The sequence below is a fragment of the Panthera uncia genome, chromosome D1, assembly GCF_023721935.1.
Source record: "Panthera uncia isolate 11264 chromosome D1, Puncia_PCG_1.0, whole genome shotgun sequence".
In the NCBI taxonomy this organism is placed as follows: Eukaryota; Metazoa; Chordata; class Mammalia; order Carnivora; family Felidae; genus Panthera; species Panthera uncia.
Genome location: NC_064808.1, coordinates 85685548 through 85712336, shown reverse-complemented (window position 1 = coordinate 85712336; position 26789 = coordinate 85685548). Strand labels below are relative to the sequence as shown.

General features: G+C 47.2%; 1 protein-coding gene across 1 annotated transcript in view; it reads left to right on the top strand.

The window, feature by feature from the left end:
* BARX2 (BARX homeobox 2) overlaps positions 1–19322 on the top strand; it is a 76962-nt gene extending 57640 nt beyond the window's left edge. Inside the window, exons 2-4 of the mRNA XM_049654436.1 lie at positions 4157–4457; positions 9048–9132; positions 18566–19322. Coding sequence (XP_049510393.1) covers positions 4157–4457; positions 9048–9132; positions 18566–18832 — 653 coding nt within the window. The 3' untranslated portion in view covers positions 18833–19322. The remainder of the gene's footprint in view (positions 1–4156; positions 4458–9047; positions 9133–18565) is intronic.
* The last annotated feature ends 7467 nt before the right edge of the window (positions 19323–26789 follow it).

Genomic DNA, 26789 nt, shown 5'->3' with positions numbered 1-26789 from the left:
ACTCTCTGTAGCTCAGACATGACATCCGCCCTTCCACAGGCTCTTTCGCCCCTAACTGTAAGGCACACGCAGAATTGACCACCTCTCACAACCACAGTTGCTACCTCTCTGGCCCATGCCACTGTGGTCTCTGGTCTGGAATGTGGCCTGGCCTCCTGGCTTACTCCTTTGCTTCCCCTCCGCCCCTACATTCAGTCCCCGACATGGCAGCCATAGGGATCTTCAGGACACAGATCACATCATGTCCTTCTCCAGCTCAGATCTCACCAATATTTTTATCTCATTCTGAAGAAAATCCTAACTGCTTGGCCTGGGCTTGAAGACCTTATGTGATCTGACTGCAGCATATTTCTCCAAATTTTTATCTCCTGTGACTCCCCCCCCCCCCCCCCCACACACACACACTTTACTCACTCTGCCTTTTTTGCTTGACTTTGAACACAGACCATTCCCACTTTAGGGCTTTGCTCAAGCTGGTTCTGTGCCCGGGTGCTCTTCTCAAGGTTCTCTCCCCTGAGTCACCTGTCTGCCAAAACTGTCACCTCTTCCTTGCCTTGCCTCCCCTCTCGGAAGTATCTGCCTCCTCCTCACCTGCCCCATCTTCATAATGTGCTGTGTTTTTCTTCACAGAATTTATCACAACTTAGCATTATATGTATGCATATCTGTATGTATGTATATATATAGTGGATATATATATTTTTTTAATTAAAAAAATTTTTTTACTTATTTAATTTGAGGGAGACAGAGCAGGGGAGGGGCAGAGACAAAGGGAGAGGATCCCAAGCAGGCTTTGCACCATCAGCACAGAGCCCGATGTGGGGCTCGAACCCATGAACTGTGAGATCATGACCTGAGCTGAAACCAAGAGACTAATGCCACCCAGGTGTTCCTTTAGCATTATATATTTGTTTTCTGTCTACCTCCCTGACTGAAATGTAAGCTTCCTAAAGGTGGTACTTTATGTCCCCAACCTCTAGAACAGAGTACAGCCCATAGCAGTTGCTCAGTAACCATTTATGGCAGGATTGAATCCAGGATTATATTAATACATAGAGACCACTGTGTACTATGTTCTACTCCCACTCCTTCTGTAGAGGTAATTACTGTTAATAACTTGACGACTAACTTCCTAGGCTTAAAAAAATGCATTTATAAATCCAGATACCCATCTGGATTTTTTAATAGAATGCAGATTGTTCCATACCTTTATTTTCTCTCAATAATATATTTTACAATTTTTTCACTTTACTTTATCCATCTTTCCATGTAACCTATCAATCAATGTATCTATCTGTCTATTTGTTTATATAGCTCTGTTTAGTGGTTACATCGTAGTCCATACTGTAGATGTACCACTAATCATTTTCCTGTTGATACGTGAGTTGTTTCCCTTTTTCACTATTATAAACAAGGCTGCAGTGAATACGCTTGTACGTAAATCTTTGTGTGTATGGGCAAATTGGCCTCATTATAGAATTGCCTGGTCAGTAACTTGATAGGCACTGCTTAGTTTGTCCTTTTATTAAAAAATTTTTTTAGAGAGAGAGAGAGCAGGGGAGAGGGAAAGAGGGAGAGAGGGAGAGAATCTTAGGCAGGTTCCATGCCCATTGTGGAGCCCGACATAGGACTCGATTCTATAACCCTGGGATCATGACCTGAGCCGAAATCAAGAGTCAGACACTTAACCAACTGAGCCACCCAGGCACCCCAGTTTGGCCTTCTAAAAGACTATACTGGTATATCACCAACAATATATGGGTGCCCGTTTCCCCATATCCTTGCCAACACTAGATATTACCACACTTCCAAAATATTTTTTAATGTTAGGGAAAAAAGTTTAACTCTCTTCACAAGAGAAAGCGGAAACTCAGGTAATAAAAGCATTACTGACAGGTAGGTAACTAGGCAGTTGCCATGCTGGTAAGCTCCAGAGTGTCTAGAGTATAAGTTAGCCTGTTTAATAAAGCCTGTTCCTTTTAAAAGAAATGTCCGAATTAAAGGAATAAAGTGATTTGAGATGAGAAATACCTCATGCCAGTAAAGAAGCTTTCAGATAATTTTTTTTCAAGAAGTGACATTTCGTAATGTATACTGGGAGATCCAAAACCAGAGGCCCAGGTGTCCTTATTTTCTTGCTATAATTCATTCCCAGATGTTTTTTTTTTTTTTTTTTTTTTCCTCAAAAAGAATCCACAACACAAAACCTCAAGTGTTAGCATTGGCTGGAGAGTTCATGGAAGTCATAGCCGTTGGTGATTTATTATTTAACAACTTTGTGGTTTGTACTGGGCCTTTCTAGAAGAACAAGAGAAGTTATCTGCTTTAATAACTGTGACTGGAGTCCAAAACAGAAGCATGGGAATGAATAAGAAGAGAAAAGCCAACCCAGAGGAGGGAGACAGAACACAAGCAGCCCCTGAATGTCTCTTTGACATTGGTTCGTTTTAACCCAGAACTAGTGTGAATGTTGGCTGGCTCACATGCCTGCCTTTGCCTTCGTAATGAGTTGTCAGGGCTGGGCCGAGTCCCCAAGGGCAGTCCCTGTGTCTCCTCTGTATTCATCAGATATCAAAATGGGCTTGGGATGAGAAGTATTTTACTGGCATCAGTAAGTTAGAATTTGAAGAATTCTTTGAAATTATCTTTTACTCACTACGTGGATGGCAAGACTGAGGCCCGGAAAGATAAAATGACATATAGGTAATGATCATGACATTTGAAACATAATCCTATTGAATAATGAAAAGGAAGAGCTCTTTTACTTGAACTTTAAAGACGTAAGATTCTTGGACAGAAAAGTACTTCTGCCTTGAAATTCCTAAGGCAGGAGTGGCACATGGCTAGCATATATACCACCTTACGCCCCCGCAGATGCCCACGGCATTTCGGCAGACGTCATCACTCAACGTCAGCTCTCTTTTCTCAGCCAAGCTCTGACCCAGCCTGGCAGTCGTCCTCAGCACAGTGCTGTAGGCAGCCGGCCGTAATGGATCCGAGTTTCCATGTGAATTAAAATCTTTCTGTTTCCCCCCTTCCCTAAATGATGTATGCATGTGGTTCATGATGTGATAAGAGTGGACTTCAAGCCAGAAGAACTTGGTTTGACTCCTGGGCCTTCTTGCTCAAAGCTCTAATCTCTGTGATGTTAGGCACGTCACTTAGCCTTTCACTCAGCCTTGTCTCTGAAATGAAGAAGTTGAATGAAATACTCGTTTTCTTTTTAAAGTTTATTTGTTTATTTTGAGAGAGACAGTGGGGGAGGGGCAGAGAGAGAGAGGAGAGAGAGAATCCCAAACAGGCTCTGCAGTGGCAACACACAGAGCCCTAAGCGGGGCTCAGACCCACGAAACTGTGAGATCATGACCTGAGCCGAAAACCAAGAGTTGACGTTGAGCCGACTAAGCCACCCAGGAGCCCCTGGATGAAATAATCTTTAAGCATCCTTCCAGCTCTGAAAAATGTTATGATTCAAGGTCTAAAGACCTCTCAGGAGGAATGCACAGTTTCAACTATGTATTTTTACAAAGACCAGAGGTGATTCTCAGGCAGTTTGTATATTACAAACCTATTTGTATTCTCAAGTGTGTGTTTCTAGCTTTTTCTGACAACTGCTTTTCATCTGCTCAGATTATTGACCCATAGTTCTGAAACCAGAATTTAGAGGTTTAAAAAAGATGGCGGGTGCTCCTGGGTGGCTTAGTCAGTTACGTATCTGACTCTAGATTTGGGCTCAGGTCACGATCTCACAGTTCATGGGATCAAGTCCTGTGTCGGGCACTGTGCTGACAGTGCAGAGCCTGCCTGGGGTTCTCTCCTTCTCTCTCTTCCTCTCTGTCCCTCTCCTCCCCCTTAAAATAAATAAATAAACTTTAAAAAGAAAAAAGAGAGAGGGGAAACGTCCACTTAACACCAGAGGAATTGCAGGACCCTCTTCCTGGCCGTGGGGACCTCTCATACCTCAGGCTGAGCACAGCTCACCCGCCCACCCAGCAGTTCTAGGTCATGAGTTGCTGCTGCTTCCCCTTCTTCCATTATACCTCCTCGTGATCCAGAGGCCCCACCAGTCAGGTCTCTGCAAGCGGTCCTCCGGGGGCCTCTGGCTTCCTTCCCCCGCTGGCTCCTCTTGTGACCTGCTTCCCTGTTTGTCTTCCAGGCCCTGCTTCCCTCCGGGCATACCCTCTCCTCTCAGTGATCACCCGACAGCCCGCGGTCATCTCCCACCTGGTCCCTGCCACCCCAGGAGCTGCCCAGGCATTGTCCTGCCACCCGGCCTCTGAGGCCACCTCTGCTGAGGTCCCGGGGGGCGAGGCTCTAGGCAGCAGCGAGTCAGAGACAGAGCAGCCCACGCCCCGGCAGAAGAAGCCCCGTCGGAGTCGCACTATCTTCACTGAGCTGCAGCTCATGGGCCTGGAGAAGAAATTCCAGAAGCAGAAGTACTTGTCCACCCCAGACAGGTGAGAAACCAGGGAGAGGACTGTCCACAGGGAAGGCCCTTGGGCAGGGAAGAAGACCCCTTTGGCTGTGTGTGGGGGATGGATGGCCACAAAGACTGTTTTAGAGAGGTTCCACACCACGGCAGGAGTCTCGTCCTTGGCTTCTGTAGTTCCTGCTCGTTCAACAGAACCCAGCCCACGTGCACTCCTCACACTTAAGCCCCGGAAGCCTGCGTGTTGCTGAATTTATGCTCCTTGCTGTATTTAGCTTAACTGCTCAAGTATAATAAGCAAGGTCATGTTTAGGAAATGGTTGCCCAGGTTCTGAGCTGGAAAACGGGTTTGGTTTTGAAAAGCCACTTTGCACACAGGCTCAGGTGCAGTGGGGCTAGATGTGGGATTGGGACCCGGGACCTTCTGGGGCTTCTCCCTACCCCGTGACTCCCAGCTGGCTCAGTGTGCTGGCCTGGCTCTTGCATGGAAAGGCCTGGATTAATTCAGTTGAGGAGCTGTTAGATGTCCTGATACATGTGAGAGATACTAAGTCAGAACCACGTGGCTGAGAGGAGGAGGACTTGGATGGGAGGCCCTTCTTTAAACCCTTTTGAGATCCAGATCATTGAGCTATGACCCCTGCTTTACTCAGATTCTCACCTTATTTCTTTAATTTAGTATCTAAACTGCAGACTGTGCAAGAATGTATGTCTTGTCTTGTTTCTTCAAACTCACTCTGGAGATGTGGAAGTGGCTGAGCTAATGAGCGATCTATTTTGGGGGAGGATTTTCCAGGTCCTTTCTGCTCACTTCCTGGTCCGTGCTAGGTTTGGCCCTTAGTCCTAGCAAAGAGAAAGGGAAGGAAACCCCAATGCATCTCTTAAGCTATTAGTAGCTGTTTGATACAAATTTAAGTGAGAGAGGAGTCTATAAACCACTAACCAAAGGGCACACATCAGGGGTTTGCCGTATGCCGGGCACTGTGGCAGGGGTTATGAGTCTAGAAAGTCCGGATCAAGGGGAAGGAAATGACAAATGACTACAACACAGTGCGTGGGTACTGGTGCCGGTGTGTTACCAAGGGCTGGAGGAGCACAGAGATATTGCTGAGTGTGTCGGGTGGGGATCGGGAAGGTTTCTCAGAGGAGGCAGCATTTACGAAGAGCTTTGATTCCAGAGGGAATGGCACTCAGAGGCAGAGAGGCACGTCTCCCTGTTGAGGGAAATGCAAGTGGTAGGGACATCTCCAGATGAAGGTGCATGTGTGGGCGTGGCCAGAGATGAGGCCGTGGGGATGGGAAGGCTCGTGGGCCTGGCCCAAGAATGCACACTTTGTCTAGGCTGTCCATCAGCAGCCACCAAGCACTGCAAATGACATGGCCAGGTTGACATTTTAGACTCCTCACTTTGGTGGCACCGTAAGTGACTGATTTGAGAGGGAAGCAATGGAGCAGGAGAATGGGAGGGAGTCCAGGGATAGTCACTGAACACCTGAGTTAAGGTGGTGACAGTGGGAACACAGAGGGGAGAAGAGATTGGAGAACAGTTTTGAAGGTGGAATGGACAGAACTGACACTGGCGTGAAGAAGAGAGGAGAGAGAGTGGGAATTCTGCGCTTCCAGGATTGGGCCACCGTAACTGCAGGTGTGCAAGACAGAGGACAGACTGGGTTTGGTGGGGAAAGAGTGAGTTCTGTTTGAACTTGAGCATCTGAGGAGCCTTTGGGTGGACAGTGGAGACGTGGCTGTGAACTGGGGATTAACAGAAGGGATCTCTAGGCATCAGCAGCAATTTCGGTACCCCCGGCATGTGATGGAGAGCCTCGGGGATGTGGGCAACCAGGTGAGGTGAGCACATTATTTACCACTTGTGTGGTGGTTTACCAGAAGGGCTTCAACAGGGTAAAACTTAAGGCTTATTTTCTAGAAGCCAGAGGATTCTTTAACAGAAATGTTAGTTCCTAATAAAGCTCCTGGGACTTCCGGATACCTGCCCAGGCACCTCTCAGGTGACCTACGTAGGATTGATTCACTTGCCTGGGGAGAAGGACACCATCTGGTTGGCATGGAAGCTGCCGCCTTAACCCGCCCTCTCCCGTGTTCCTCACCTCCCTATGTACGTGACCAGGGCCATGAGCACTCCCTCCTCCCACAGCTTTCTCCCTCTTCCCCTTTGTTTGTTTCTCCAGTTTCCTAGGTGACCCCATTTAAGTGAATATGCAGGGAAGTGAGAATTTGTAACGGTGGCAGGTAATGAGAGAAAGCTGATGACAGTGAAGCTGTTTCTGTAGCCAGAGTGAGTCAGGGGTGCATTTTTCCCAAGTGAGCTAACGCCATGTGCTAACACAACGCACAGAGCTGCGAACTGAGCCTTCCATTGACTAATGCACCTGATGGCCTCAGGTGAACCGGGCTGGAAGGCGCGGTGGGAGCCTGGGAGACCAGAAGAAGCCTGTGGCATGGCCCCCTGGGTCCTTGGTTCTTCATGAATGACTGCCTGGGAAACAGCTCTCTGTTAGCGGGGGAGACCTAAGTGCTGTTGGCACCGGGGCTTTATTAGCTTCAGTCTGTTAATCACTTTCAATAAAACTGTTAGCTTCCAGTAGCCCTTTTCCTGGGACGGCCAGACATACATGAATGCAGATTTAAGACAGGCTCTGAAGTTCCTCGGAGAAAGACTGTGTTTAGTACTGGAGGTTTAAATTGCGCACTCTAGTCGGAGCAGGGGGGCTGGGCAGTGCATCCGGCAGTACCAGGAATTAGCACCTGGAACCTTCATTGCCGATACCCATTGGCCTTCCTGATGGTGATATGTTGCTCCTCACTCTCACGGGGAAGATAGTTGGAGCTGAGAACTCACACCTGGGAGTCCCTGAGGCTCAGGTTCTTGGCTCTGAAGGTTTGTGTGAGATAAGGGACCTTAGATCCACAAATTATGATCCTTAGAAACCTCAGAATTGTAATCCTTAGGATCCTGGGACCCTTGAAAGTGGTGACCCCTGCTCATTATATCAAGGGTGCTCATCCCAAATTACTGCTCTAGCTGTCCATACTTCTGCAGTGACCCAGGTTGGAGCCACAGGGAGACAGCTAGGGTTGGCTCAAGGAGGTGGTCCAACCAGTTGATGCTCAGGTAGACCTGGGGTTCTGAACAAAGTAGGTCAACAAAGTAGTTGTAATCTTGAGGACTGGGTTTGGAAGCCTGGTTCTTTTTCACATTTAATATGCTCCAATTGGGTTGTTTGCTACACCTTATGATGTGGCACCCACCCCTGCATTCTTCTCCACAAAAGCTTGAGCAAGGACTTCCCTTTGACAGATCTAACTTGTGCAAAAATATGGTGGGTGGAGGGGAGCCCCTATACAGGAGGAGGACTATAAGACAGATGTAAGCAAGTTTGAATTCTGGCTCCACTTCTCACTCTAGGATCATCTACCAAGGGTCAGCAAAGTTTTTCTTGTACAGGGTCAGCGAGAAAATATTTTCAGTTTTGTGGGCCATATAGTCTTTGTCTCCACCATTCAATTCTCAGGCTGTAGCATGAAAGCCGCCACGGACAGTACGTAACAAAACTTTATTTACGAAAGCAGGTAGCAGACAGGATTTAGCCATGGTTAACAAGAGATTCTAGTCTCTCCAAGCTTCAAATCTCTCATCCATAAGATGGGGAATAATTATACCTACTTCACAGCACTATGAATGGAAGAAATAAGACAGCATATGTCAGGGGCTTAGCACGGGGGCCTGGGTACTCAAGAAATAGTTGCTCTGTTGTCAGAAGTAACTCCAACCTCACACCTCCCAGGAATGGCTTTGACATTCAGGACTTTTCAGAAGGCTACAGAGAAATGCAGAACCGTGGTTAAAAGCAGAATGGGAAACAGGAGGGGCTACTGATTTAATTTCATTTGGAGTCTACCATTATAACAGTTTAGGGCAGCTACAAGGAATGAATCAATCCATCAGAAGGTATTTTTGAGTCCTTGGTCTGGCTTTAGAATGTGATAGGCACATTTGTGGACTCTGCCCTTGCAGTTGAGTCAGGGAGGCACAAATTATTCATGTGAAACAGTTAGAGAACACTTGAGAATGTGGAGCCACCTCGGTGAGGGCTGACAGTTGGGAAGGTACAGAGCAGATAATCCATGGGAGGTGTCATGGGTGTGGGGAGGCTCACCTGGTAGGGGGGCGGGGAGTGGCTTGAGCCAGATCTGGGATGATGAGCAGGATTTTGACAAGGATGATAGGTCTTAACTTTTCCTTTCCAGTATGGATTTGGGGGTCAGAGCCCTTATTTTGTGTAGGATCCCAGTAAAGACTCTGTCAGGTCAGAAAGAGGACTTTGCAGTCAAGGCTGAGAAATCCTCTTTGGGTCCAGTGTAGACACTGAATGTTTCCAGGATGATTGCCCTAGGTATCTGTGGGTGTGGACAACTGTTTCCTAGGTTCCCAGAGTTTCATCCATGAGATTCTTGGAAAGTATAGTTTTGGGGGGAAGAACTGGTTTAATGGGGGACGTTCACGCATTGATAGCAGTGCCAGAGTTGGTCAAAGGACCCCATCTCTACTGCCCTTCCCCTCCTTCCTCATCCTTCCTCTGTATCTCATGCCTTCTAGGTTGGACTTGGCCCAGTCTCTGGGACTCACTCAACTGCAAGTGAAGACTTGGTATCAGAACCGCAGGATGAAGTGGAAGAAAATGGTAAGAAAGAAGAGAGTGAGTCTCACCATGTGCCCATCATGATGGGAAAAAGTCTTACTACAGGGCTGGTAAGGAGGCAGGAAGGGCCATTTGGTGGTTTGGGTTCCAGAGAGTGTGATTCCTATCATGATGCTGGCTGTGGGGGGAGGCAGTTTGAACAGTCAGATAAGTCATTCCTCCTGACCTGGATTTCCTGACCAGAAGGATATTCTTTTTCACAGTTTCCTTAGAAATAAAAGAAAGCCCACAAGCTTCTCAGTTGCTAGTTTTAACCCCACCTGCTAGCCTTTTCAAAGAACTTCCTTCCCCCTCCCACCAGTAGCTTAGAATAGAAGTCAGTACTCTTTGTTTATAATGACATATAGGACCCATCTGTTGTTCCTGTAGCTCTGTGTCCTGTAATGCAGTGATTCTCAAACTTTAGTGGGTATCAGAGTAACCTGGTTTACAGGCAAAAACGTAGAACTCCAGGAGCCTCCCAACACCCTGACTGCAGAGATCTGTGACAGGGCTGGGAATGCATGTGCTAACAAGCTCCCAGCTTCCTCTGATGCACTTGATATAAGGACTACGGGGTCCCTAATACTGCTCTACCACCTAGCTAATGCCTCATTCCATCTTTGGTTTTTCAATGGACCGATGAACAGAAACATCTCTCTAAACAAACCCCCCCCCAAAAAAAAACCAAATCTACATCTCTTATATTTTGAGGAACTCAACTTCCTTTAAAAAAAAAAAAAAAAACAGTTTGAAAGATGTGTTAAACCCAAACTTCCCAAGTAGTTGAGTGTTTCATTTCCAGTTTTGTAAACTGCAAGGGGAAAAGGTCAAAGCCCAGAGAACAGAGGTGAGCTGGGAAAAGAGGCTGGGAGGCAGCCTATTTTCTTTAGGGACCAGGAATACTCAGAAACCTCAGAATTGTAATCCTCAGAAACCTGGGACCCGGTCCTTTGTCAGTCCTCACTGAATCCTACTGGTCCTTTCTCGTCTCGCATGGACCAGGGGGTCCAGGCCTGCTTGGTTGACATTCTAATTTGCTAACCCATCTGGTCATGCGCCATCTTCTCTGGCATTTCAAAGGCTAGAATCTGATTTTTTTTTTTTTATACAATCACTGGAGAATATTACCTTAGCTATTGGAGAATAGCTAAGGTAATTATCCATCCCCTGGTTTTCAGGAAAACAAGTAAGCTAATAGATATTTTTAATAGCTAATAGATAGTGAGACATTGTCTCATTTTTTGTGTTTTTGTCCAGTAATTTTTTCTGAAAACTTTAGTTCTTGCTGTTGACTGCTAACAATGAGAAAAATAAATACATTGTAAATTAATATTAATGTGAAACATTAAAAAAAAAAAAGCCAACAAGGCAGCATTTATCTTCCCAGAAGGAAATTCCTAGGCAAATCTCATCATTTCCTCTGGGAAGGCCTGAGCCTGAGCGGAAGGGATGTTCATGAAGGTGGAGGCCGTGTGGCTCGCGGAGTGCTTGCGAGGCGAGGCCTAGATGTCACTTGCGTGTACAAAACACACATACGCTGGGTGAATCAGCGCGTGTGTTAGCCTCTCTTGTGAGCCATGCCTTGTCCTAGGCATTATGGGAAGTAACGAAATAAGATGTAAGCCTGCCTTCATGGCATTTGTGATCTAGCTGGGGAATCGAGGTCCAGGAAGCAGCCAGGGAGCACATGATGATGAGTTATAATTACTGGGTGGTGTATAAGCCCACAAGAGTTCAGAGGACAGGTATGTGAGAAGGGTGCCGGGAGAAGGTGCCAGATAAATGGGATTCAGTTAAATAGTGTTCATCGTAACACCTCGAGAACGCTAACACACACGTGAAAACGATGGCGGAAACCTCCTGGGGGACTGATCTCAGAAAGAACCAGATCTGGGAGTTAGAAACCCTGGGCCAAGTTCCCATGCCTGTCCCTCCCTGACTGATTTTGGGCAAGTCTGCCACCCACCTCCTTCCTCTGTCAATCATCATCGTCGACATCAATGTCTCCTGAGCGGCAGAGGCATTGTTGAAATCGGTTATCAGCAATCTCTTCCTGAGTCAGACGATTAATGAATTGACAGCTCGCCATCCCTGCCAGCACCGCCCGATGCCCGTGGGACGAGCGTGTGCCTTTGCCTCCGACGTCACTTGCTGGTCACCTGCCACTGTGCTACAGGCACAGTGTGAGCTGGTTATCCATGTCATATAAGGCAAGATGGAAGTAAGTGAGCAGATTGAACCTCAGCGTGCCACAGGCCCACCACATTCAGGTCCCTTTAGGAAGCAAGAGCGCCAAGCTCTCCATTCACCAGTTATTTATTGAGCATATATTGGAGCACCAGGCAATGGAGATGCAAAGGTAGGTCATGAACCCGTCCATTCCAAAATAAAATTAGAGCTAGATACTCAGTCAAGGAGGAGGAGACCGACCTGTAAAACTAGTAATCATTCAGAGTGATCAGGGCAACAGGGGGATTTACTGGGTTCAGAATCAGGATAGAGAAGGGAGGGCTTCACGCTGGTTTTAGTGGGTGAATAGAAGTGGGCCAGGCGAAGGTGGGAAGAGCGTCATGGGCAGAAATCCTTGGAGCACTTGAACTACTTCAGAATGGCCAGAGCTAAAAGGAGAGAGAGGGTCGTTGCTCAGTTTGTGGGTCTGAGTTCCGACTCCCCCAGAACAGCGAGCCATTGTTGGGGGCCTGAGCCTGATTGCCTCATGTTTTCCTGGTAAAACTCTTTCAAGGCTATCTCTTCAAGTACTGGGAGAAAAAGAAAAAGCTAATTGGGTAATAAAGATGTCTCAAGGCTAGTAACCTAATTGGAACTGGAAAAAGATTAGCACTTGATTCTGAGTTATTCACACGGCGGCCAACGATAGTGCTGCCAGAGGCCAGATAGCATCTCTGACTAGTTTTTACCGGTCAGCATTTGTAAGCTATAGCAGGTTGGGTAAATTTAATCTTGCACATTAGATGGGACGCTCACCCTCCACTCCATTTCTCTTTGGCTTTAGTTCCAGGAGGACCCAGAATGTTTTGCAACAGGCTGAAAGTGCCTCATTATTCAGTGATCTCTTTCAGCTCTAACATGCAGTTCTGTTCTGTGAGAGGATCCAAATGTATTCACCACCTTCCTGCCCCGGTCACAGAATTGGGTGGGCCACAGACCATGTACCATCATCAGCAAGTCTCCAGAATAGGCAACAATTCCACACAATGCTACCAGTTACTGTCTATGTAATCTTGAGCAGGTTACTTAACCTCTGTGCGCCTGTTTCCTCGTCAGTACAATGCCTAATATACATGTACCTTATAGGGTTGTGGTGTTGACTGAGCTAATCACTGTAAATCTCTTACCACCATGCCTGCTGCATAGTATGCAGCTGAGAAATTTAGCTGCCACCCTCCTCCTCCTCCTCCTCCTCCTCCTCCTCCTCCTCCTCCTCATTTACCTATCCATGCTTTCCGAGGCCAGGAGACACAAGCTGAAATTTCCAGGGGCTCTGAATGTTTCTTTTGGATGAGAGCAATCCTGGCTGTTTGTTCTTTCTCACTGAGCACTTGCTGGGTTGTCTCCCAGTCAGTGTCTTCGTGTTTGGGGGTCCTGCTTGAGGCACCACTGGGCCTTTAGGACAGAAAGGCTGCTGAACAGGGTGCTGGGAAGAGATTCATGCTGGAGAATCTGAACTTGCCTCTCACTGCTTGGGAACACTCATCAGTTTAGCAGACTCTCACTGCTCCAGAGAGCTGCAAATGAAGACAGAGAAAAAGGAGCAAAAAGCACCCCGGTTAATGAGTCCGTGGCCGAGGGTCTGCTGGGAGACTGCATAACTGCAGATAAATATTAGAAATAACAGGAGCACAGGGCTGCTCAGTGGTTGGCTCAGTTGGTTGGGCGTCCGACTTTGGCTCAGGTTGTGATCCTGCAATTCGTGAGGTCAAGCCCCGCGTTGGTTCGCTGCTGTCAGTGCAGAGCCCCCTTCGGTCCAGTCTTCTCTCTCTCTGCCCCTCCCCTGCTTGTGCTCTTGCTCTCTCTCAAAAATAAATAAACCTTAAAAAAAAAAAAAAGGAAAGAAAAGAAATAACAGCGGCACATTTTAGGTATCCTTCGTACATTATGCACAATGAGCGTTAGATTCAAATGGGCAGGGTTTTGTGTTCAAATCCCAGCCCTGCCCTCGGCTTGCTCTTTGACCACGACAAACCACTTCTGCCTGCTCGGTTTCCTGTCTGAGTAATGGAGGAGGTAGAGGGTTCCTCCCTGCATTGACATTACAGCTGTGCTGTCAAACTGCCTGTCCCTGACCCAAGCGCCTCAGGAAGGAAAGAGAGGCCTGTCCTGACATCTTCAGCAACAGAACATTTGAAAAACAGTTGTAAAACTCTAGTTTTAGAGTTCTGAGGCAGACTGGCAGCAGGCACAGCTAATAGACGTAGATGGTGTGCAAGCTGTTTTTCCAAGAGGCATGTGACCTCAAGAGCAGTGGGTTGTCTGACTCTCCCAACCGAGGGAACTAAACTGGCTTTAGGAGTCATTGGGAAGGAGGGATCTGGGGAGGAGGGCCACAGGGTGCATGAGAATGTGCAGCTCCTAGAGTGGGACGGTTGTGAGATAATGGCACATCTCAGGTGTGCTGGGAGGCAGGGGGCCAGAGGTTGAATGCGGGAAGCAGCCAAGAGGGTAGTTATCTCCTAATTACTGCTTGTGCTGGAATGTTTTATTCCATTTAGAAAATGGTCTGATTGTTTTTATTATTATTTTTTTCATGCGGTAGGAAAACAGCCAGGTGGGGTCTATCCAAGCTGTGTGGGTGGTGTTCTCTAATTGCTGGGCTGGACTTTCTTTTGCCAATTAGGTGGCTTCCTTAGACCTGCCCTTTTATAACTTGATTACTATATGGGGCAACTTAATTTTGTATAACCTCTTTTATACCAAGTGGAGCTGCTTTCAACATGTCAGTTCCATCTTGGCACATCTGGGTGCTTTCAACAGCCTGCACTCAGACTGAATTAAAAATCAGATGCTGACTTATGTGAAAAGGAATATATAGGGACGCCTTCTCCCCAGAGGTGGATTCTGTCAGCATGTATCCCTTGTTAGAGGTCCCCTTCATATCTCTGTGTTTGCTGTTTGCATGGAAAGTACAGTGGCCAAGCAGATTCCTGGCTAGAAGGAGGTGTTTACTGAGAGCTAATGGGTTTCCTCGTGCCGTATACAAAAAATAAAGTGAACCCCAGACCTAAATGTAAAAGCTAAAACTGTAAAACTCTTAGAAGAAAATTTAAGAGTAAGTATGCACAGCCCTGGACTTGGCAAAACCTGCTTAGCACACTAAAAGCACAAGCAACAAAAGAGAAAATAAACTGGGCTTCATCAACATTAAAAACCTTTGTGCTGTAAAGGACATCCTCAAGGAAGCAAAAAGACAATACACAGAATGGGAGAATGCATTTGCAAATCTTGTATCTGATAATGGACCTGTATCCAGAATGTATAAAAAGCTATTACAACTCAGTAATAAAAAGACAACCAGATTTTCAAATGGGCAAAGGATTCTTCTTCTAAAGAAGACACAGAGCTGGCCCATAAGCACAGGAAAAGATGCCAAACTTCGTTAGTCATCAGGGAAGTGCAACTTACACGGGAGACCACTTCCTACCCACCGGCATGGCTATAACCACAAAGATAGAATATCAAGTATTGGTGAGCATATGGAGAACTGGAACCTTCATATACTGCTGATTGGCATGGTGCCACTGCTTTAGAAAACAGGTCTGGAAGCTCGTCAAAAAAATGTAGTGACCCTATGACCAGCAATTCCATTTGTAGGTAGGTACCCAAAAGAACTGAACAGATACTTCTATACCCATCTTCATGGCAGCACTGTTCACAGCAGCCAAAAGGTAGAAGCAACCCAGGTGCCCATCAACTGACACATGGGCAGATGGAATGTGGCATATCCATACAGTCTATGTTAGTTGGCCATAAAACGGAATTGAAATATCGATATATGCTACAACATGGATGACCCTTGAAAACATTATGCTGACTGAAAAGAAGCCAGTCACAAAGGATGACATATTGTATAACCTAATTCATATGAAATGTCCAGAGTAGGCAAATTTGTGGAAACAGAATCAAGATCAGCAGTTGCCTAGGGTTGGGGAGCAGGGGCTGGGGAGAAATACGGAATGACTGTTAACGAGTGTGGGGTTTCTTTTGGGGGGCAATGAAAATGTTCTAAAATTGGATTCTGGTGATAGTTGTACAATTCTGACTGTACTAAAAATCACAGAATTGTCGATATGAATGGATGAAGTGTATGGTATGTGAATTATATCTCAGTAAAGCTGTTTTAAAAAAAGAACCTATGGTTTATTGAATTCATTCATTCTTACAATTTGGCACTGGAGATCCTGTGCTCCTCTCAAAGGAAAGAGTAAGTATTTAGTGACTGCAGAGATGTAGTTAGAAGTTGCTTGCCTAGAGCCTGACGCAAGGGATAGATGTAGGACTCACCTTCAAGGAGCCTCTGTTCAACTACGGAAGATAAGATTAAGCTAGTTATGTAAGCAGCAAAAATATAGTTCGCTCCTAATTATCTGTGCTAATCCAGGTACTCCTGAAGCCCTTCTCACTAGCTGCTGAGAAAATCAACAACTAAACCACACCAGAGTACAGAGCCAGTGGAAGGACTATCTGTTATGTTCTAAAGTAACACATAAATATTTTTAGAGTTACCCCTTCGTAAGTCATGGTACCCTTGTGAACATCACACACTGGGATAATAATGTATGAGATCAGCAAAGGCCATTTGGGATACTGTTATTTTGCTTGCTTTATATCTTTCTTCACCTCTAGGAAAAGGCTTGTTGTTCAATACCAGTTATTGAATGCCTGCTATGTGCAAGGGCTGAGTGGGTGGGACAGGCAAGTAAACATGCAGTGACAGTGGTTTATGAAAAGTGCTCGCATGGAGGGAGTGTAAGAGCTCATAGGGCACATGGTGGAGGGTGTTGGACTTCCACTTGGGAGATCACAGAAGGCTCCCAGGAGAAGCACTACCTAACCTGAGTTAACCAGATGAGGAGGGTGGGAGGCCTATTCTGGACCGAGGAAATCTGCCATTCAGAAAAAGTTCTTGCTCTTTCCAGTACACTATCTGTTGGTCACCCTGTGAGATAAGGTATTATTATCTCTGTTTTGCAGATAAGGAAACTGAGGCTCAGAGTCTTTAAAGAACTCTGAACTCTCCCAAGGACAAAACAGAAAAGTAACAGAGTTAACATTTAATCTAGTTATTCTGCTTTCAAAGCTAGCTAGAACTTTCTATTCTCTACTACATCCTTGAACACTATAATTCTATATTTCTTTTTTTTTTTTTTCAGTTTTTAAACACGTTTTTGAAATTTACATCCAAGTTAGTTAACATATATAATAGGGTAATAATGATTCAGGAATAGAATTTAGTGATTCATCATTTACATATAACACCCAGTGCTCATCCCAACAAGTGCCCTCCTTAAAGCCCATTGCCCATTTAGCCCATCCCCCCACCCAACACCCTTCCAGCAACCCTCAATTTGTTCTCTGTATTTAAGAGTCTCATGGGGCACCTGGGTGGCTCAGTCGGTTAAGCGTCCAACTTTGACTCAGGTCATGATCTTGCTGCTCATGGGTTTGAGCCCTGCATTGGGCTCTGTGCTGACATCTCAGAGCCTGGAGCCTGCTTTGGATTCTGTGTCTCCCTCTCTGCCCCTCCCCCACTCACACTCTGTCTTTCTCTCTCAAAAATGAATAAATATTAAAATTTTTTAAAAGAGTCTCTTATGGTTTGTCTCCCTCTCTGTTTTTATATTATTTTTGCTTCCCTTCCCTTATGTTCATCTGTTTTGTATCTTAAATTCCACATATGAATGAAATCATATGATATTTGTCTTTCTCTGGCTGACTTTGCTTAGCATAATACATTCTAGTTCCATCCATTTGTTGCAAATGGCAAGATCTCATTCTTTTTGATCACTGAGTGATATTCCATTGTATATATATACCACATCTTCTTTATCTGTTCATTAGTCGATGGACATTTGTTGTCTTTCCACACTTTGGCTATTGTCAATAGTGCTGCTATAAACATTGGGGTGCATGTGCCCCTTTGAAACAGCGCACCTGTATCCTTTGGATAAATACCTAGTGCAATTGCTGGGCCGTAGGGTAGCTCTATTTTTAAGTTTTCGGGGAACCTCCATACTGTTTTCCAGAGCGGCCACACCAGTTTGCATTCCCACCAGCAGTGCAAAAGGGTTCCTCTTTGTTCGCATCCTCGCCAACACCTGTTGTTGCCTGATTTACTCATTTTATCCATTCTGACAGATGTGAGGTAGTATCTCATTGTGGTTTTGATATGGATTTGCCTTATGATGAGTGTTGCTGAGCACGTTTTCATGTGTCTGTTAGCCATCTGGATATCTTCTTTGGAAAAGTGTCTGTTCATGTCTTTTGCCCATTTCTTCACTGGATGATGTCTTTTGGGTGTTGAGTTTGGTAAGTTCTTTATAGATACAATTCTATATTTCTTACATTTTTTTCTGATTACAGAAATATATGATCATTGTTTAAAAAAATTAGAAAATACAAAAAAAATTTAAAAATTATTGATGATCTTCATACTGCAACCAAGGTGGTATATAGTTGTCTGTCCTCTAGTTTGGATTATGCTGGTATAACCTGTTTTCCACAAAAGTATATTAATAATATTTCCCGTATCACTAAACATTCTCCTACATAATAACTGTAATGGTTATCAAGTATTCTCTGTTTGGGATATACTGTAATTATCTACCCAATCATATTGCAGAAATTTAGAGTATATTTCCCCCAGTTTTTGCTGTTAAAACCAATTCTTTGATGAACATTTTTTGCAGATCAATCTTTACATCAGTCTTTGATGACTTCCTTAGGCTTAATTACTAGAAGTGGAATTTCTATGTCAGAGTGTACACATTTTAAGACTTTTGATTTGAATTCTCAGATTGCCTTTTGAGATGGTTGCACCCTTTACACTTCCATACTGGAGTATGAGTATTTCTCTTCCTGCTTGCTATAAATACTGTCTTTTTCTTTTAACTTGTCAACTTGATAGAAATCACAGTAATATTTTAATTTTTTTATTTCTTTCCTTACCGTTGAAGTTGGATTTTTTAAATGTGTTTGTGATCATTTTATTTAATGCCAAAATATGTAATATTGACGGAAAATGAGTAATGAACATTTAACGAATGAAAATGTCTTTATACCCTAGAAGTGATGAGTTGAAAATCCTTTTTGCCAGGCCATCACTGCTGGGAATGGATGGTATAGATGCTCTTGACTGGGAAAGAGGAGGGAGGAAGTTCTTTATTAGATTTAATGACCATCCTTTTTTCCCATATAGGTTCTTAAAGGTGGACAGGAAGCACCCACAAAACCCAAAGGTCGTCCCAAGAAGAACTCCATCCCCACCTCAGAAGAGATTGAAGCTGAAGAGAAGATGAACAGCCAGGCCCAGAGCCAGGAGCGCCTTGCACCCTCCCAGAGACAGGAGGAGCTCTGTGACACACAGGAAGCAAAAGCATGCGATGTCCCCTTAGAGATGCCAGAGCCCCCAGGCCAGCCCCAAGAGTTGTCAGTAGCCTCTTCGGAACCCCCACCATCAAGCTAAAATAAAACTCTTTGGGGGGAAGGGGGAGATGGGGAGGAATGGAAAGAGAAGGCAGGGAGAATAGGGAACCGCTTCCCAAAGCCTGGTAAACTCGGTGGGGGGGGAGGGGGACAAGAGATCCTCGTCCCCCTCTCCCCCACGGGTCTCAGTGGTTTTCATCACAAGCATTTGATGAAGACTTGGCTTGCCTTAGGCCTTTCTGTTCCTGAAAGGCTGCTTTAGCCATGGGATGCCCTTGACGAAGGGAAACAGTGCCTTGGAACTGCCTGCCCCAACTGGGGTGGTGGCTTCGGGGCTGGGTGCAAGAGGCCTGCCCATGTTGTGAGCCCCACCCTGGCGTGGTGGAGGACTGCTCTGGCTCTCTCCCTGCCAGCCTCTGGGCAGCCCGGTGTCCAAGCAGAGAGAGATGGAGAAGCTTGGGCAGCACGCCTGGCTTCCTTGCTGATTCAGCACTTAACTTCTGTAGTTTTGAAAGAGAATTTAATGGTTTTGGTTGTTTTTTTTTTGGGGGGGGGGTGGGGCCGGTGAGGGCGGACAAAGAAAAGTTGGGGGAAGGGAGTTCTGAATTATTAGACTTGTTTCTGAATAAAGTTTGTTTGAAGACTCGTGTGCCTTTGTACCCATTACAAGATGGTCAGGTGACCTGAGAACGGATACGCCTTGTTTTTCTTGCTTTTTTGAGTTGCCATTCCTGAAGCTGCAACGCAGATATGTTAAGAAAACTTTTATTTTTTAATGAAAAATAAATCTTTCAAAAGGATTGGGTGTTTGGTTTCTTCGGGGGAGTATATTTAGCCCTTTCTGAATATGTCTTCTGGAAAGAAAGACCCAGAGAGCTAGCCCGGCTCCCTGGGCTTTAATTTCCCCCGCTGTCAAATAAAAGATTGGGCTCTGCCCACCACCCCTCCCACCGCCTTCTGCCAGAGTCGCTCTGCCATCAGCCACTTTACACTGTAGCCTTCCAACTGTAAACATTCCTTTACTTTTTTGAAGAGATGATAAATGTATTTGTTTCAAAAATCCAAAAAGACTTGCTCCCCACCTCCACCCTGCATAGGTAACCATTTTTATTGGTTTCTTGTTTATCTTTCTTTAAACATGGATGTTTAAAATTGGATCATTTGGATGATGGGCTCCGCCACAAAAGGAGATTTGAGAGCTCCTTGCTAGATGTGCTCTGCGATTCGAAATTTAAAATGATTCCCCAGCTTTCAGTAAGACCAGGAAAGAGGGGACTCCAGACTCGCTGAAGAATTGTGACCATCTCTTTGTCGCGCCCGCTGGCCCAGAGGCCTGACCTCACAGGGGTCCCCTTGATCTGCATTTCCCTGCACGCTCCCTGCTGATGTCCTGCTAGGCAGAGCACCCACCCTGCACGCTGGCAGCTCACCATCCCACAGTTACTCTGGGCTCGGGAAACGTAAACCAGCTTCTAGTCATGGCCTCCACTAGGGAGCAAAACGTGTTGCTTGTTCTGTGAAACAAATCACGTAATTCTTTTCAAAGGTACGTGGGACCGATCTGCTTGTTTTCGGTAATCCGGCTGCCTGCTTCCCTCCATTAACACCGACAACGAGAGAGACTGCGACTTTGATTTGGCGAGGCAATGCCTTCATCCCCTTCGCTATTGAGATCAGCAAAAAGAAAGCAGTCTTTTTCTTAAGTCTTGTGAACAAAGGAGGTAAGGATTTGGCCTCCGAGAACCAGTTTGTGCAGACCACACCCAGCCGTGTGTGAGGTTGCTCGCCCTGTGCATGCAGAAAGCTGCCTCCTGCACCTCTAGCCCACCCCGAGGTACAGCTTTATGATCTGCCTACCGTGCGGTGACCCAGAGAGCCGGAGGATACACGTGGGCACAGTAAGCGGGTGGGCCTGTGCCAGTCTGGTCTCACTCCTAAGGAACTGCACTGTCCTGTTCAGCCCCATCCCAGAAAACTTTTCATTTGGATGCTGTTTTCCTGTGGTTGTTTTCGGGCTCTTGTCCAGGGCTCTCATACTGTCCTTTTTTTTTTTTTTCTTTTTTTTTAATGTTTATTTATTTTTGAGACAGAGACAGAGCATGAATGGGGGAGGGTCAGAGAGAGAGGGAGACACAGGTTCCGAAGCAGGCTCCAGGCTCCAGGCTCCGAGCTGTCAGCACAGAGCCGGACGCAGGGCTTGAACTCGCGGACCATGAGATCGTGACCCAAGCCGAAGTCGGAAGCTCAACCGACTGAGCCACCCAGGTGCCCCTCATATTGTCCTTTTCTGAGGTGTCTGGTAGTGACTGTCATCACACCAGATATGTGTGTACACACACACACACACAGAGGCACTGTTTCTTTAATTTTTTTTCTTGTTAATGTTTATTTTTGAGAGAGAGAAACAGAGCACGAGCGGGGAGGGTCAGAGAGAGAGGGAGACACAGACTCTAAAGCAGGCTCCAGGCTCTGAGCTGTCAGCACAGCGCTCCTGACATGGGGCTTGAACTCATGAACCACGAGATCATGACCTGAATCGAGGTTGGAAGCTTAACCGAGCCACCCAGATGCCCCACACAGGCACTGTTTCTGACTTGAGGCCCTTAGTCCTTGGCCTGTCATCTGTATTGTTTCTAGGGGTTGGAGGTATTTCAGTGGAGGGCTTAAGACCTCTGATGATCTTCCTGGTATTTTGGAAGCCTTGAGCCCAGTGTCACCTCCACTTGGGAGCCCTGGGTTTGTCCTCTGGCCTCAGCTCTGTGTACTCTTGTCCTGTGACTCCAAGATGGGTCAGGGCTGGGCCTTGAGAAGAGTGGGCATTGATTCCACACCAAGCCCTGCTCTCCCTCCATCTTTCCCTTTTCCTTCTAGTCTTTTCCATATTACCTCTACTTCCCAAGATATGTGATGGTACCCAGAAACCAACTCCGTAAGTTGTCTGAGGTGTGGTGACTAGGAGGCCATGTGGCCTTTGCTAAACGAAAGCATTCTCTCCCTTGTCTGGTGTGCAGGATGGTGACACCATGAGGGTTCAGGGTCTTATTCTAGGGTCTGGCCACCTGATGCTTTCTGAGAATTTCCAGAGGAAGGGAGAGAGCCGAGGCCAACTGCCCACACAAGGAAGCAGACCACAGAGACCTTGGCTCTTACTTCTCAGTGTCTCTGAGCATCGGAGAATGCTTTCACAAGCACTTGTAGCTGATGCCGCCCCCTCAGGCTGTGAAATGGGCTATTTCTTCCAGTTTTATAGGAAGCCTATTAACCAGAGAGAGGTTACCTTGTATCTCTGTCCCTGGGTCACAGAGCTGGTCAAGAGCCATGCTGAGAACCAGCCCAGGGGCCAGATTCCCTGCTGGGACCTTAGAGGTTAGCACTCCCTCCCAAGGCCACAAGGGGCTGTCAGGGGGGAGGGGGTGGGGGGGGGGTTCAGCAGCAGTGTGCCCCACAAGTCAGCCTCGTCCTAGGCAGGGAGGGGCTGGGGGCTTTCCTGGCTACCTAAGGTGAGGCTGCCAGAAGCCACCGCCTCTGCTCCCAAACCCTTGCATCTTTTATGTTAGAGAGCAAGGATTCCTGGAGCAGGTTCTAGACTCTCAGTAAGTGTCCCAAGTGTGTGTACCTAACAATGGGTTGGGGTTCTGGGTCACCGTACCCTCTGATTCGCTTCTACGTAGTCTACAAAGGCTAGCTGAGACATAAGGCTCAGACCTGGCCTGACTCAAACAGTAACCAAATGGGTTCCATGCTGTGAGCCTGTAGTCCTTAAATTAGTCCAAAGAGATATATCAGAAACCAGCCCTCACTAGGCTGGTTTTAAGTTTTCCTCAGAGACTAGTCCGGTCTAGAGCTGTCTTAGAGATGGGGTCTGGGGACCTCTGTGACCTCCTCTTCCCTTCCTCAGGTGGTTCAAGTTCCCTGTCCCTTTCATGACCTTTCAACTTGGTTCCACCCGGCCTTGTCCCACGCCCTGGGCTGGGCTGGGCTGGGCTGGACTTACAGGGTATGAAGTTCTTTCCTCAACAGGTTGTGCTTTGTCAGCCGGGTCATATGCTGTCCACTCAGCAGAAAATGAACAGGGACTTTGCAGGACCAGAGTAAAGACTGTCCAAAGGGGTCCTCCCCCATCTCTCTCCTGCCTGGGCCAGCCACTTAGGTTAGGTGACTGCCTGATCTTCCCACCAATTTCTGTAGATGCCGCCTAACTCTTAACCCCTATCATGTCATGCCCATCTTTGAAGGGCAGGAGCTATTGGGTTAGAGGGCTGAAATTTGCCTTGCACCAAAAAAAAAAAAAAAAAAATGCAAACTTGTTTCTCAGGATTTCTGTGTACTGAATTGCTCTTATGTTTGCCTAAAGCCCTGAGGGGCTGCTGTGGCTCTTTGGGTAGGTACCCCTTCACTCCTCTCTTCTCCGTTGCATCTTCCAGAGAGAGGCCACCCTCCTCTCTCTCTCTTTCAGTCCCACTCTGAGGGACTGTACCGAAGCTGCTCTGTGCCCAGGAGACAACATCCTGTCTCTGACCTGCCTTGGCTCCCCTCTCCCTTACCCTTCTCAGTCATGTCTTCTTGCTCCTTATTTACCTCACCTCTTCTCCAGTCTAACCTGTTCATTCCTTTCCACCTCTTCCTCTTCATGCACCTGTTGTCATCAACACCATGGTCCTACCATATTTCCAAAGAGGACATGGATTAGCCTAAATTCCTTGTTCTGAGTTCCTTTTCCTGTGCTGAGGGTCCCAAGGCCCATGGGTATGTAATGAGAGGATCTGGAGGCTCCTGGTATCCTGTCGACATCTTCCTTGGATGTCCAGAGGCTTTGGGTTTTTAGTGGTCTGGTGGGCACAACTTGCTGTCACATTGTGGTCCCAAATCATGAAGCAACTCTCCTGGTCATTGGCCATTGTTAGAGCCACACTCATTGGCTTTAGGGCTGAGGGATGCCAGCACTTTTCCGACACAAGAGAGAAGGCAGAGGAAAAGATCTTTGGTGTCCACGGAAACATTCCCATCACCCAAGGGAAGCAATGCTTGGCCCATTTCCCCAGGACCAAAGAGGGCAAAGAATGATCAGGAGCCCATACTTGGCTCATGGTCAAAGGTCAATCTATCCCCCCCTCCCCCATTTTGCTAGTTCTTTTAGAAGAAGTATTGACAGGGCTCTGAGGAAAATACCCTCAGAAGAATTTTCCTCAAGGAGATCACAGGCAGTGTTGCAGGGGGCAGTCTGAGAGGAAGAGAATGCCTACTGAGACATTGGTCTAAAACAAAAATTAAAATCCTGTCTATACCAAAATCAAATCTGGTAGCTGGTGGTGGGTTGGTGAAGTTGACCTGATGATTCATTCACAAGGTAATATGGAGAAATGGCTAAAGGGAGGTGAGTGCATCCTAAAGTATGCCTAGGAGGGCTATGGTGGGAAGGTTGCAGTGTACCCAGGGGCTCAGCTTTGAGGACTGCAGCCAAATCTAAAACTTTGGGATGGGCAGTAGCCAGAGACATCCTTTCCGCCCACAGAGGGAGAAACTGAGTCAAGCAGTCACTTGAGAGAGGGCCCCGAGCCAGCCGGGTGGGAGGCCAGTGCTGGGGTCCTCCGCCCTCTGGAAGCAGAGTGCTCTGGGCTTCTATCTCCTTAAGTAGCACTAGCCACAGTTCAGATGCTTGCTCAGCATCTATCCTGTGCCTAATACCATGCTAATGTGGGGTCGGCGGGGGTGGGGGGGGTGGGGGAGTAGGGGACAGGGTACAAAGGAACAGGGCCCTGCCCTCAAGTAAGTTAAAATCCTGTTGGAGAAACTCCTACTTTACTGGGTTTGGAAAAGCAGCAGGGATTCCAAAAAGGGTTTTGAGGTATTTACACCTGCCCTTCCCTGCGAGATGGCATTCTTCCAGGGCAAGAAAGGTGATTTAGTGTCCTCACCAGGCTAGTTCCACTAAGGGTGATGGGGGGTGGGGAGGTGTTAATATTTTAAGTAGGCCCCTTGTTCACCTGGAAGGGTGATTAACACTGGAACAACAGGTGTTTGCTAGATTCACCTGAATGTGCCTCTAATCCCGGATTGTCACCCAAATCCTGGGTGGTTTGGGGCTGGTCATTCCATCTGTAATCCGGGCACAGATGCTGAAAGGAAGGTGCTAGACTCCAGCCTGCCTTTGTCTCCTTGCCTTCCACACTTGCCTCCCCAGTGGGCAGTGGATGCCAGGGGCCTTTCCTGTGTCTTCTCCCACCCACCTGGCTGTGCCCACCCGGCCGTGCCCTGGACTGGACTCTACCCAGGGCTCCCAGTCAGCCTCTCATATCTCCAAGTCCACAGTGGCTGGGTGGGGACGAGGCCGCCACTGACTGCTGAGGGGGTGGTGGTAAATCACTGTGACAGGCTCCTTTCATACCTGACCTCCTTTCTTTCCCAAACCCGCTTCCCTTCTGTTTATTTTTGTTGCAGATTTATTAGACACGCAGTTAAGTGCCCATTTAGCTCTGCAAACTGTCATCACGCCTGCTTTATGAATAAGATCATTCACTGACAAAACCCTTTAAACCTTTTTTTAAAAGAAGGTGGGGAGGAATGGGGCCGAGGAGAGGAGGAGGAAATAGTGCCCCAGGTCAGTGAGGAGGCCAAGAACAACCGAAACCCAAGCCGCGGCCTCTCCTGGAGCTCAAGAATGTAACAAGGGCCCTCAGAGTTGCCATGAGTTCACCCTGTCCGTCAAGATGTGTGTCGTCTCTCCTGCGGGATTCAGGGGTCTAGAGTTCATTCTTTGTCCCCGCTGCCCAGGAGCAGACCGCTTGGGGCGGCTGCATGGTGGCTGTGCACCTGCTCAAAATGGTTGCCAGGAACCTCCAGGCATGTTGGGCTGAGTCCCTGCCGTTTGGGGATTCTTCGACAATGTCCTTGATCCGAGCCCTCCTGGTTCTGCCAGGGTTTCTTCCTCAGCACCTGGCTCCTGAAACACGCGTAGCTTTGCTGAACGTAGCGAGGCTCTGGCCTGGCGTCTTTATGCACCCTGACTATTCGCCAGGCCCTGTCACCAGGACATTTGCATCATCACATTGGATCATCTCAGTAGCCCCGTGAAGCCGGCACTATTACCAGCTCCACTTCAGAGATGGGAAAGCCGAGACAACGTGGGGAACTCTTCAGGCAACTGCCTGACACCCCTGGGAGTGTACTTCTCAGCCCTGAACCGGGCCTGCCTTACTTAGACCAAGGCTGAGTTGCCTGAGCCTGATCTCAGGGCAAAGCAGGGAGGTAAGCAGACTCCTTTGTCTCCCAGCTTCCCCTACAGGTGCCTTGGCCCTGTTCTCATCCTGCTGTAACCTGGGGTATCTTTCACAGCATGGCCTCGCGTTTGGGGTGCAGACAACAGATCTTAACTGTGAATGGTCAAGCCCTCCATCTACCCACTCACACCAGCAATAAGTCCAGCCCCCCTCCCACCTTTTCTGTTACGTATCCACAGGCTTGGGAATAGTCGTTGTACTGCGTTGTCATTTGCAGTGACCTGGGAAAGGGACGCTGGCACCAGGAGGAGGCTCGGAGGAAGGGGTCACGTCTGAGGCACAATAACCGGGCAGCATCCTCACTCTGGAATGCCAAGGAGTGCTAGCTGACATTGGCTTCCAACCCAGAATGGGAGCCTTACGAGTAGAAGCTTGAAGGTGCTTGGTAGAAGCTGCTTAGAAGACTGAGTCCTCTGTTCTAGCTCTGAATGCGGCTGCCGCTCTTTCTCAGCAGCTCTTGGAGTGACCTCTGAGGTCAAAGCCAGCCTTGGAGCCTCGGCCATGGACCCAGATCATCACGCTCCTGCCCCTCCGAGACCCTAGAACCAGTCTTCCTTTTCCTGTTTCCTGCCACCCTCCTCTTCTTCTTCTTCTTCTTGCTTTCTCTTTCAGCCAATTATTGTTTTTTAATTTGAAGTTTGTGTTCAATGTAAATCAGTTCCGTATGAGAAAGTCACTATGACCCTCCACATAGTTACACAGATACAATGTACAATCAAA